The 13,880-nt window shown below is 34.4% G+C and overlaps 1 protein-coding gene across 1 annotated transcript in view; it reads right to left on the bottom strand.

Annotated features, from left to right (window-relative positions):
- Positions 1 to 7,958, bottom strand: part of LOC129223209 (uncharacterized) — a 31,054-nt gene extending 23,096 nt beyond the window's left edge. Inside the window, exons 1-3 of the mRNA XM_054857775.1 lie at positions 7,791 to 7,958; positions 4,830 to 4,949; positions 1,159 to 1,245 (exon numbers count right to left, since the gene is read on the bottom strand). Coding sequence (XP_054713750.1) covers positions 1,159 to 1,245; positions 4,830 to 4,949; positions 7,791 to 7,958 — 375 coding nt within the window. The remainder of the gene's footprint in view (positions 1 to 1,158; positions 1,246 to 4,829; positions 4,950 to 7,790) is intronic.
- Between the last annotated feature and the right edge of the window lie 5,922 nt (positions 7,959 to 13,880).

A 13,880-nucleotide genomic window follows, 5' to 3' on the forward strand; every position in this document is an offset into this window, starting at 1 on the left:
TTTAAGCTGTTTTTCTTAGTCTTAATGGGAGATCAAGATCCCTCTGGATCCACTTTTCTTGAAGGTATGATTGTATAAATGAATTTGTTCATTTCAGAACGATTACTAAAAAGGAGTAAATGCGTCGAACTTAAATAAATATATTTCTTAAATTTGAATGAATTTGTTTCGTTTGAACACGAATAAATATACTTCTTTTGAACTCAAATAAATGTGTTTTTTCAGCATGAACAAATGTTAATTATTGTGCATAAAAAAACTAATCCTTTGAAAGTAAACCCTAGCATATCTTTTGCAACAAAAATAATTGTAAGACCCGGTCTTATTTTCACGGAAACACGGTAGCATGTAGTTGTAGAGTTCAGGCCAGCTGTAAAAAGAAAAATGTAAAGGTGAAATGGAGTTATCATTTTTTAATGCTACAATGAGTAGAAGAAAGGAAGAATTTTTCTGTTTTTACTGTAAAATACCTTAGGGGCCATTGTGGTCCCTCCCGTCTGTCTAGCTATGAGGTTCAATATTTACGCTGCTATAAGGCTGATGACTAAATGATTAAGTGAGCATTAGGGTCATATTATGAAAAGACAGAAAGCTCCATTACTTTCAGTTAGTTATTATTCGATTTGTTAAAAAGAAAAAAAGAAGAAAGAAAGAAAAAAGAGGGACAACATACAGGCTTCTCCCGTCCTTCTAATGTTAAAAGAAATTTTCTTATTCAAAAAAAAATAATAATAACGTTTTTATAGATATTCTTCACTTTAATTTTGTAAGCACTTTTTCAAACGTTTCTGTGATTTATCTCAAAAGTTTATTTACTTATGTTAAATAATTACTGATTTTTACATTTAAATATTCTAAAGTTAATAAAAACAATCTTCCAATAGCTAACTAACGAACAGTGACTATATTTAATGCCTATAGTTGAGACAAATCTAACTTGACGGCATTGTGAAGGCTGCGCTGATCCTAATAGCACTTCGACACTACCAAGTTAAGTTTGCTCCAAATATAGTAGAGTTTTTTATATGCAAAATAAAAGAAAAAAAGAAGAAGAAAAGATAGAAAAGAGAAATTTACTGGTTTCTGAAACTTTCCCAACTTTTTTTTTTTTTTTTTAAGATAAATTTTGGGATAGAAAATAAATGTATTGTATCTTACCTCTTTTATTTGTTGAATGGATTCGATGTTATTCTCCGTCTCTATGCACATCATTTCATATTCTGCATAGTCAAGCGACCCTTCTCCCTTTTAAAAACACACAAAACATTCCTGTTTAAAACCATGTCGTATTATCAACTATAATAAATTAAAAACCAGTAAAAGTGTCCAGCTTTTCAGCAATGCTTCATATAAACTTGATTTTTAACTTAAACATTTACCCGAACTGAAAAAAAAATTTCTTGGTAATGTTGGCAAACATTTAGTCATTTACATTTCAATCGTAAACATGCAGTTTTTTTTTAAATATATATATATATATATATATATATATATATATATATATATATATATATATAGCAATATGTTTTACTAGGATAACGCAAAAAACCTTAAAAAATTCTTAAGTAATAGCAATACCAGCTCGACTTTTTAACCTAACTTTCAGAGCAAGGAGCCAGTTTATGTTCTTGTGGTGACAGCTTCTTTGTATTAGCAGATGCTGATTGTACTTTTATCCCTGTCTTCTTCGTGTAAAAACATATTTTAAACTAATTAATAAACTAAATTTAGCTATTGCAAACCGTTATATGAACATTCACGTAAATTAATGCCAATGTTTAAATTTTGCAATTAAATTAAAAATTCTTTATTTTTGAAAATTAGTCCAAAGGTAGATGCCGGGGCACTTGTGAACGCAACAAGTAGGGGCACATGTGAACAGCTCCCATATCCACTCCGCAAGTATAAATATTGGTGTTGGCTTATTATAAGTGTTAAAAGTGATGAAGAGATTTATAATTATTATTTTGCTACAATCAGTTTGTAAATTTATTGTTAATTATTATTACATGATTACTAATTATTTATTTTATTATTCTTTTTTAATTTGTTAAATACAAATAGTTGGCTAAAAATAGTTGGCTAAAAATGTAGTGGTATATATTTTTTGCAAGGAAAATAAAGACAAAATATTTTCCTTTAACTAAAAACTGAATTTAGAAAAAATTTTTAATTTATCATTCTACTATGTATGAAGCCTAAAAGCACTAGACAAGAATATACTTTACAAGAATATATACTAGACAAGAATATACTTTACATAATACAATATTGTATTGTTTAGTCTTAGTAAGAATTTTTCTTGTCTAGTCATTGATTAGAACATGCTATGAAACTTTAAAATTTGACGTTTAACAGAGTTCTATAATTTGGAAAAAATATTTTCAGAATGACAGCTACTGTACAATTAAAACTGACACAGTATAAGTTACAAAGTCTTTAATGTAATTAGTATATACATATATGCTTCGTTATAACGAGTTTTAAGTTGAAATATGATGCTCGTTCTTCATTTTTCAATCGTGTTCACATGTGCCCCAAGCTTGCTCACATCTGTCCCCCTATAGGGGCATATGTGAACAATTGAGGACATTTTTTAAAAATTCCATGAAGTATAGATATAATTTTTTTAAAATTCTGAAAACATTTCACGGCAGAAAAAAAAAGATTATTCAATCATGGGGGCTCTTTTTCTGTGAGAAACTGAAAATATTTTCTTAGAAATCAAGAAATGAAAAAAAAAAAAAAAAAAACAAACAAATGTTCACATGTGCCCTCTTTTCCCCTATGTAGTTTATTTTCAAATTTCAAAAAAGACACCCAAGAGGACATTATTTTATTATTGGCCAACTTTACACCGTATTATTTGACAAACCCATATTAAAAAACACTAAGACTTTTATTGCTGGCATTAATAACACTGTGAGGCAAAAAAAAGAAAAGAAAGAAAAACCTTCAAAGTGCTTTAATTTTATTCCTCCTGATTTCTATGTAAAATGACCACCTGAATCCAAATATGACCACAGTTTTCCCTCATCACCCCCCCCCCCCTTCTTCTTGGAAACCAGGTTTTTAAATTCTGTCTGTTGAGGGCGAATGCTTCCCACGGGTCAGCTAGTCTATACTATTCATTTCTGTGTGCTTCTGTCTGTCTGTAATCCTATCTCTTCCAGACTGGCAATGCCAAGTCCATACTGGTACCGTTGGATGCAGGGCATCCAGACGAAGCCATTCCTTTCTGTTCGAAAAGAATTCTATTAGTATTTCTTTTTTTATTTCAATTTAAGACGCAATTTTCACTTAAATTCCTAATATGGGAGCGAAAAAATACTTGCACAATGTAAATCGAAAGCGATAATATTTCTGCTGAAGATGGTATCTATTCGAAGTTTCGAAGTTGAGTAAAAAACGTGTTGTAAGCTTTTTAGTTCCATTTTCGAAGGCTTTCATCAACCCAATTCAGTATTCAGTGTATCATCTCAACTTGCTGGTGACAGCTAGAACTGCGTATATCATTTTTGCTTTTCTTCTGATTGTTCAAGCCTTTTCTCAAAATCTTAAAGTAATATTTTATCCAAGATATTGGCAAATAATAAATGGGTTTTGGTGATTATTTTCCATTTTAATGGAACTTTAATGCCATTTAATGGCCTTTTTTTATTTAGTTCCCTTGATTAGACACTTACTTATCGTCCAATGCAATAGAAATCTCAACGGATTTTTTGCTGAAACATTTCAATAGCTGAGACCTTTGGCAATTTTTTCAACTGTCGCTATTTTGGAAACCAAAGACAACGTAGGAGTAATAATGTTTCTCAGCTTGTACGATCTAAGCAAAATATAGCCATTAAAAGAATCTTTAAAACTTTTGTCAATGAGCAAAATAAAATCCGCCAACTAAATTTGGCAAATCCTTAAACAGCACAAAAACTTCCATTTATTTGTCTTTTTACACAGTTTCAAACAATTGCTAAAATTTACTACTTAGTACTTACTTTGGAAACATGTCGGATGAAAATTTTTAATGTGATTTTATTATCATCAAAAGTATCTCGGCATCTGCCGAGAATATTAGCGTCAGACCGTTTTTCAAAGTAACGGCTGACAATTAGCGGCTGACAATGAATGTTCATTATCTCAAATATTAAGAACGTTCTGCTAATAATCCGAAGGTCGTGGGATCTATCCTCCCAGAGGCCAGAAAATGTATAGTTCCTGCATGATCAACCTTCCTCAGCTAAATTCTGGTTCAAATTTCCATGGAAATATAATTTTAATAACCTTAACTCACTGGGGTAGGATTCAGAACCACAGTTGCATTGAAATCAGATTAAAAAACGGTTATTTTAGTATGGTAAATACATTATTTCGCAAATTGTTTGCACCCCATAACTTAACATTTCATCAAAATTCGAAAGCAAGACATCATTTAAAAGATTTTTGCACCTCTATCAGAGGAAAACAAGCAAAAGAAGTCATCATTTTTGCAGTTATTCAAAATAATAATAATAACAATCATAATAAAGACCGTCTTTTTGAATTCCTTCTGTCTCCGCGAATGCATCTCACTGTACAACTTAGTTATGACTTAATTTTGAATAATTACTATTAATCATCTGTTTTATACCAACAAATACAATAAAAGTATTAAACTGTGAGCGGAGTTTGAAATAGAGAAATGGTAGCTAATGTTATACCTTTAACGAATGTAATTTTTTTAGCATTGGAAGTTTTTTCACTTTTATCTCTGTTTCAACTAGCAGCGAAAAAACATCATTTTCTTCATAGATTGTATGGCTATATCAATAAAGTAAAAATAACCTGCTTACTAATTTTGTCTTCTCATCCAAAGCTTCATCTAAACTGTGTTTTTTTCTGATGGATAGTAGTTGAAACTCTTGCAATGTCTTCTGAATGTCTTTTTCCTTTCTTAGAAGATTCGTCACTTCCTGTGAGATACAAGTATTTAAATTATGACGAGAAATCGACATCAACGCCTTTTTAAAATTCGAATTTTTCACTTTTTGTTCAAACTAGGGAGCTTGTCAAATTTTACGCTAAAACAGCATTTAATACATGATTTTTTTTCTATTTTACTTATATTTTCAAAAAACAAATCAAGATATTAATAATAAAACTAAATAAAATATGCACAAACTTACTCTTACACAATCAAAGTTTTGGAAAGTATTTGTGATTTCAAAATTTTCATACGTTTTAAAAAGTTGACAAAAAGAATTAATGTAGGCCTAATGGAAACATTTTTCAGGGAAATATTTTTTTTTTCTTCGTTAAAACAATCTGCACATGTTAAGCAAATGAAAACATGTTCACATCTTTTTGTACATTAATTTACATCCTTGAAGATCAAGTTCACGGAGGTGAGAAGTCACAATAACCACACTTAGTATTTAAAACAAAATCTATCTTCTTGTTTTTTCGACAAAAAACTCACAACTTCTTTATGGCTGAAAATAAACAAGGGAGCTCCCTTGTATCATGGAAAATAAAATTTGATGTCATTACTGTCACGTGTTAATGAGGAATGGCATTTTGTGTTTGGGTAACGGAGGTAAGAATTTATTGTGTGACATGACTCATTATCCTACTAAAACGAACTAAAAAACACAATATTAAAAAATATATGTACTTAAACAATTAGTATTTGAGACACTTGTGAAATGAATAATAAATAAATAAGTATAAACTTTTAATTAAACAAGTTATTAAGCAACATAAACAGTCACGCAAGGTGTGTGACATGCCACGGAGGTGAGAATTCACATGTTGTGAACCAAATATAGACACATAAAATTTATCAATAAAAAATTGTTGGCAGGTTTGAATAGATATATTTTTAATGAAATTAAAAAGCATTGTTAAATGAATTGTTCCTTAAAGTTCTTATTGTAAAAGGCGTGTGACAGAAAAGTTACACTTTTTGAAGAATGACCCATGTACTTTTAAATAGCATTATTAGATTGCATTTTAATGACGTTGGAAAACACGGAAAAGGAAAGAAATTTACAAACTAAGAATTATTGTTATTCTTGCATCATTTTAGTACCGAATAAAGGTGATCGGTTGTTTTGGATGGTTCCAGAATATACGAGGGCAGACTAAATAAAAAATTGGAACTTTTAAAAAACAATTGGTTGTATCAACCAAAAAAAAAAAAAAATGCATAAGCTACCCTTTTTCTACATAGTAGTATCCTTCCTCTGATACACATTTTCTTCATCAGATTGCCAAGCTTTTGATGCTGTCGTGATAGGGGACATGTGCAGCATTAGTTTCGCACGAACTCCTCTACACTTGCATCATCATTAAATTGTTGTCGTCCTAGCTATTTTTAGAGTGGCCCGAACAAGTGGTAGTCACTGGGCGATAAATCTGGATTGTACTGAGGGGTATTTAGAGGAGTTCGATGAAATTTTTCAAAGATTTTACGCTTTAAAGCGGCAGTATGTGGCCTTGTATGGAAAAGAATGAGGTTAGGTATCGATTTCCGTCGTCACGTGTTGCGGTATGTAACTTGTGCTTCATCCAAAAGGTGACCTGATGCATTAGCTGTCCTTCTTCAACTATGTCGCAAATGGCAATAATGCTGTCGACAGTGATGCTTGTACGCGGTCTCTTTTCATCAGGTTCGTTTTCTACAGCTTCTCTTCCTGCCATAATTTTTTTAGCTCCCTCATACACTCGAGAGCGCAAAGTGTTTCTTCCACAAACTGTGCATGAAGCTGCCTCAAAATGTGAGAGGGTTTGCTGCCGTCTTTTGAGAGAAATTCACTAATAATGCTTCGCGAAACGGACGTGTGCACCTCTTGCTCATTTATGGTGTATTGAAGCAGCCCAGATCTCCAATGTGTAGGCGAACACTAAAACCCTTCTTCAGATACCCCCACCAACATATTGGCAAGGCACCATCTCAGATTAATTACTAACAGCAACGTTAGAGTCAAATTCCGGTTTTTTTAAAAATCTGATCTCGTATTTTTCGATTCGTAATATTGAACATAACAACGGGCCACATGGATCAACTTCACGGTCCACACATGACCCACGGGCACCACCGGTGGGGCACCACTGAATTGTAGGGTAAATAACTAGAAACAATCATCATGCTTAATATTTAATAGCAGAGAATGACTTATAAAAACGTATAAGCAGCGATTCAACTCTTGCAATGAAAAAAACAAATTCAGTTAGTATCTTATAATAACAAGTACAACATTCAAGTGTTAATACTGTTTTGATTTGGGTTTCACGAGTATTGATTTACTCCTATTGTGTGCTGGGCTTTGTCAAGGTGTGAAGTCTTAAATGTGTGTTTTTCCTCGCAAACTACTTTAGGTTTTGTTGTTTTTTACGCATTCATCTCACTCAGGCCAATTACTTCAGATTTCCAGGAAAGGAAGCAAAGGGTGCAGGTTTAATACATCTCATAGGAAAAGAGCAACGAATAAAAATCTGTACTTACACTATATTTTTGACGGGCTTGATCTCAGTTTAAATAAATGGGGAGGCATGTTTTGTACTATTCCAGGATTATTTGAGTTACATATTTTTTACATTTTTAGTTTGTTATTAAAAAGAAAAGAACGCGTTTATTTAAGAGCACTTATCTCGTGAAAAATTAGATTTTTTTTTTAATTTTTAAAAAGTTTTATCATAGCTTTCACTGTCATTGCAATTCCTTAGAAAGAAGTATTTACGAGCAAATCTCATCCAAAGAACTCATGAAATTGCTTTTTCACAAAATCTCTATCGAAACTATAAACACTTACCTCCGGAGTTAATTTCTCGCCAGTTTCACTGTGCACGGCAGACAATGCAACCCGCTTTTTTACTTCAAAGAAGTCCTTTTGTAATTCCTGAAAATGTTCAGTTTTATCACCGATTTCCTTCTTAAGATGATGTACCAAAATTTCCTTTTCTTCTTGAATTCGTTTCATAAAGTCTGATTCGGCTTTGATGTTTTCTTGGTGTATATGAAAAGGAAAAGAAAAAGTAGTGTAAATGGCAAGGGACCACAATTATTTTTTAACTAGCTGACCCGTGCACTCGTGCGCTCGACAGTAGGAATTCAAAAATCCGGTTTCTTAAGTGCAATTTTCCGAAAAACCGCAAAAATGTGACGTACGGGGGCGGATATAGCGCCGGACAAACCGGACCCCTCTCCGGGGAGGCAAATTTTAGAGGCAGCATTTTGGTTTCGATTGTCTGAAACACTTTTTTCATTAGGGACCAACTGTACAAAAGTATTTTGCAAATATAGTTCCTTTTTTGTTGCTTGGGAATCTGAAAAGTACGTGAAGGTTGCAGGTCTTTATGTTCTTTTACGATTGTTGTACCGTAATTGCTGTTGCTATAAAGCCCTGAATCGTAGCTTAAGCAGCGACACATCCGCCAATTTGTGGCTAAACGATGCTTTCTTCTATGTCTGCTGTGGTGAAGCAGTGTGTTTTGCTTCTTAATCTTACTTTCATGTTAAGCTTGTATTTATGAAGAAAAGTCACGTGGGATAGATTTTAATTTTGCTCATTTTGTCATCACACAGGTATTTTTTATTCTTAGATAAAAATAACTTACGAGTAATATTATGTATAAAAGGGAATAACAGTTTTAAGTTCTAAGATTGAAAACATTCCTCTTTAAAATGTTGTACTTTCCTTTTCACATAAACAAACCTTGATGATATGCAGGGGCGTACGGATAGGAATTCATGGAGGTCACTGTGACCTCCGAAAAACCCTCATTTAGCAAATTCTCTAGGATGGTTCGCAAATTTAGAAACTGAATAGCGAAAAAAAAAATGTATTCCCAAGTGATGCAGTGAGAAGCAAAGGGATGTAAGTGGCAAAATTAAAAATTTGGAGATAACCAGTACAAATGGTAGATGAACCTCTCCTCTGTCTTGATGGTACTAGTATCCCTGGTAGGTGCTGCTGTACAGCATGATTTAGAAAAAAAAATCAATGAAAGCCTACGTAGGACGTTATCTTTATAGTCGTTTTACTCAAAACTTGAAAATGTCCACTTACATCACTTTGCTTCTCACTGCCTCAAATGTCCTTTTTCATTCGATGCGCTTTTGAGTATATACCCGTATTCCGTATTTTAGCATTAGGAAAAATGTGCAGTTTCGTTCAGCATATTGAGAATTTCCGTCCTCCCAAAAATTTTAATTCGGTTCGCCCCGGATTGTAAAATTAGCGTTAATGCTATCAGTTAGTTCAGTTAGCGTTTATTTAAATTGATACTGTTTATGTTTTAATATCAAATCAAAAGCCAATGTGTTGTTTAGCTATTTTTTGAGCAATCACGATTGTTTATTGTTCTCATTTGACAGTCCTTGACGTTGTGGTTCCTTTTTCAGCTTGATGGACCAGCAGCACCACCGCCCACCGGCGGCGGCACGGCTGCTCTGGTCCTGAGCACTGTCCCCCGGAATCCACTTCTGCTGGGTGGTGGCCTCCATGTCCTACACACGCGTGCTCATACACCCTCGCCTACACGCGCGTGCCTACACACACATACACAGGCCTACGTGTACACACTTAAGCCTGCACACACACACAACTATACACACATAACCACCCAGGAGGAGGTACATACTTGGGGGGGAGCATTTCTAGAAACAATAACTCTAATGAGTAGGGTCTTGTCTCAACTCTAATTCAAATTAATATCTTTTAATAATTATTTTTAAATATTAATTTTTTATGAGGGGGGCGCTGAAACAAGGTCTTGCCCCCGTTCGGAAATGATCTAGTTACGTCCCTGATGTGCAGAATAAGTTAATTTCCTGACACATGGTCTTCTTTCCTTCTGTCACCCTTTGGCGGGAGAACTTGAGTGGACAACTCAGACAGCTTTCCCTGCTATTCCTTTCGCTGAATACCGATTTCTCGGAAATTGTAAGCAGTCAGCTCTAGAAACACTTTGAAACGAAAACACATGTTTACTAACTTAAGGAGAGGAAACAGGTCGGGTGGGAAACATGTTTTGGAACAGGATCCTTTTCGAATCCTCCGCAGCTCTCTCTGCCCTCGTCCGATAGCAAAGACAGTACCGACGGGCACAGCTTAGATTTATGGCTGTCCATTCACGTACTCAGTGATTGACGCTGTCCATCATGAAATCTGACCAATTAGCAGAGCAAAAAAAATCGAGTTAGACCCTCCCAGATACACCCTCTGTGTTGCCACAGATTCCGTGATTTCGCAGTGTCAGATTTTATGGAGAGCTTTAGAAGAGCCTTAAGGGAGACGGAATATAGTACCAAATTATAATTTCATTCGCATTACCGCTTAGCGAATAAAACAACAACTTGCTTCGAAGTTCGTGAAGAAATAAAGGGTGCTTACAGAATCTTGCACTAATAAAGAAAATTTATTTAAAAAATTTTAAAAAGCTGTAGTTATTAAATATATGAATATTGAAAAAAAATCAATATTTTACATGATTTTTTAAAAAATATTTTGATTCTTATATAATCAAGTTTTCACCCCATTAGTACAATATTAACTAAAGGCGTGCAGATGACACTATCATCGAAATTGAAAATGGAGTTTTGATCGACAAAGCTTCCAGGGGCACAGCGATGAGGTTTTGAGAATCAACAATCCAGAACCTTTAGCTTTAAAACGTATTGCTAAGTCTAATATGGCAGTCAGAAATGCGGCCTGGCCCATCGGGACGCCGCACAGTGGGGCGAAAACGACAAAAACCGCTTAAAAGGGTAATTTTTTTTCTATATTCAAGAAATTGCGGATTAATATATTTGCACAGGCCTATATCTTAGGCAATCAGAACTAGAATTTTAGAGCCCTCCGTCCACTACAAAGCTAAAGATAGCCTTTAGAAGGTGAAGAACCATGAATGAAGGGGATTTAAACAAATTGCTTTGAAGCAATCTATATATTTTTTTCTTATTAATGGCGGGTATATTTAATTTCTCTCGTGTCCGACGATAGTAAAAGAATAAAAATAAAGAGTAATCGAATATTCAAACAGATAGTTGGTTTTGATCAAAACCGAAAACTGGGGATTTCAAAGTTATTTTTTTTAAACGCTCTACAAAAAAATGTCCTCTTATGTCCTCTTAGAAATTAATATTAATTAGTCACCAATGGTCTGTAGAAATACCCTGAAAAGGAATTAGCTGCGTAAACCTGCGAACTTTGGACTTTGAGCCCAAAGAAATCGAGAAAAATCCATTATAACATGCCTGAGTAAACAAATAAGCGAGAGAGGTTTAAAAACACTTTTAAGCGCTTTTTGGCGTTTTCGCCCCACTGTGCGCCGTGACGTGTCACGTTGCGCCCTTCAGCAAAACACCCGCTCCAGAAAAGGTGGAAAAAAGCTTTTTTTTTTAGTAATTTACAAAAAATTTAAAAAAAAAGTGCCTCCTTTGTGGAGTTACAAAACCTCCACAGGTGTGACGCTAAAAGTTTGCAATAACGTCCCAATAATTGGGTTCTTAACCAATGAAACCTTTCAGTGTTTCGCGGCGCCCCTGGATGGAAAAATCTTGCGTTAGAGAATCGGCTCTAAATCATTGTATTAAAAAAAAAAAAATCCCAGGCAAAACTACCACTGTGAGCGCTTTTGGACGTATTATATGCATTAGGGGCGTATTTTAGTAAGGCTCCAGGTAATGATTCCCAAAATGTGCACCTTTTAGAGGAGCTATAAGTCTCTATAGAGGCGGCGACACGAATTTTTGCAATAACATAGCAAATAATTAGAGACTTATTAACAATGAAACTTTTCAATATTTTGCTGAGCACCAAGATGGCAAAATCTTGCATTAGAGAATTGGCTCTATTCACTGTAGTTAAAAGAATGATAAAGAACTTCCCTGGCAAAACCTCAGCACACACATATGAGCGCTTTGGGATCTATCATACATTAGGGGCAAGGGGCACGATTCAGTAAGGGTCGGGACAGAAGGTTCAAAATCAAAAGATCCGCGAACAGAATATCCGCGTACGTCCAGAAGGTCCAGTTCCATAAGTTCAGACGGACATAAGTTCCACGGATAGAAGGTTCCGATTCTGTACAGCTAGGACATGATGTGAAGTTTTCTGAACAGGTTGGGCATAAGGTCCGGACTTTGAAATTTAACCTTTGTCTCCAACTAATTTTGTTAAATATTAAATTGATTTACAATTGACTTAGCGACTCGACAGGCAATTTCTCCCAAAATGTGTACCTCCCTGAAGAGCCACGATTCAATGATTCATCTACGGGGATGCCGAGAGATATTGCAATAGCGTAGCAAGTAATTATTATTTACAACGTTAATACATAATTATACATTTTTGCTGCCCAGTTTTTGAACTTCTGCAGTTCGGACTTGGATAGGATAGAGCCCCCCCCCCCCCCAGAGGACTCAGCATATTTGTTTTTGAAAAACATTCCATATTTTTAAAGAGAAGAAATGAACGCTCCTTGTGAAAAAGAAGCACTTTTAATTGGAAAAAATATAAACTGTTGTGAAAAAATCTTAATTTCTTTTAAAAAGAACCATAAACTTAAATTTTTCGACAGTTACAGATTATTGCTCAGTTAATCACGCCCCACACCTCATATTTCTTTTATCCTCACCTCTCGTTTTTCCCCTCGTCAAAAAGTGGATTTTTAAAAATGACAATTTCTTCAGGTGCTTAGCAGCAGTCCTCTTTAAATAGAGTGAAACGATGCTCCCGTATGAAATCTGAAAATGAAAAAAATGTAATTTCAAAAAAATTAAGGTGAGACCTTTAAACCCTCACAATAGCCACTGAATATCGCTTAAAAAATATGTTTTATTAGGACTTCTATTCGGAAATCTTTTTTTGGGTGCTCCTGTAATCATCAAAGTTTGTCGGCAACAACGTTTGGGAACTTTGATGTCGAAAAATTGGGGTGAGAGGTTATCGATTGCACTCTATTTAAAAAAAAAAATCATCAAGGACACCATTATAGACCGAACTTGTACACGAGTTCAGTCAGAAACTTAAAACATTAGAATTTTTAATACATTTATTTCAGTTTTATTATTAAACGCCCTAAATGAAAAAGCTACAAAATAATACTTTGTGTTTCTTATTTTTAAAGTAGCTGCTTGATTTTGCAGACCTAGTTCGAACCCCCGATATAGTATTCAGTCTTTCATGTGCCATCATTAAGGCTTCGAATTCGATACTACCAGATAATTTTGACGCCCAGTCCATGGCTACCTGCCATACCCATGCCCAGTCTCTCACCAAATGGAAGCACCTATGCTTTCATGATGTGAATCTGCATTAGGAATTTTATTAAGCCGAGAGTGCCTAAGACAAATAGGCACTCAAATGATCTTCAATATTATGCGTCATGGGCGTTGACGGTTTTCGCGCTTCTTGAAAATACTCAGACTGAACACTTAAACCGCGGGTTCAGAACGAATGACCAAAGGTGCACGAGGTCGACTCCAAACCACTACGCCACGATGCAAAACCGTATATAGCAAAGACATTTTATAAACAATGAGTGTTGAAAGAGTATTTACCTAATACTTCACTGAATAGACCTTCATCTGCTTCCTCTGGTAAATGAACTTTTTGTAAATAATTCTGTAAAATTTAAGTAAAATTTTTAGAAAAAAAAATTTGTAAATGTTTCATAAACTCAGCAAGGACTTACCTTTTCAGTAGTGTTTTTCAAGAAGAGGGCCAATCTGTTTTGCAGATTAAGATTTTTTGCAACTAAACTCTCTCGAATCTTTATTTGTTCCTGTGAATAAAAATAGATACATTGCACGGATCATTAAAATAAATAAAGGAATAAAAAAATTCATAAATTCAGCACACACGTCTTTCATCCAGCCCCTGGCATTCATTTGAATT

Source organism: Uloborus diversus, chromosome 5, assembly GCF_026930045.1.
Source record: "Uloborus diversus isolate 005 chromosome 5, Udiv.v.3.1, whole genome shotgun sequence".
NCBI classification, from domain to species: Eukaryota; Metazoa; Arthropoda; class Arachnida; order Araneae; family Uloboridae; genus Uloborus; species Uloborus diversus.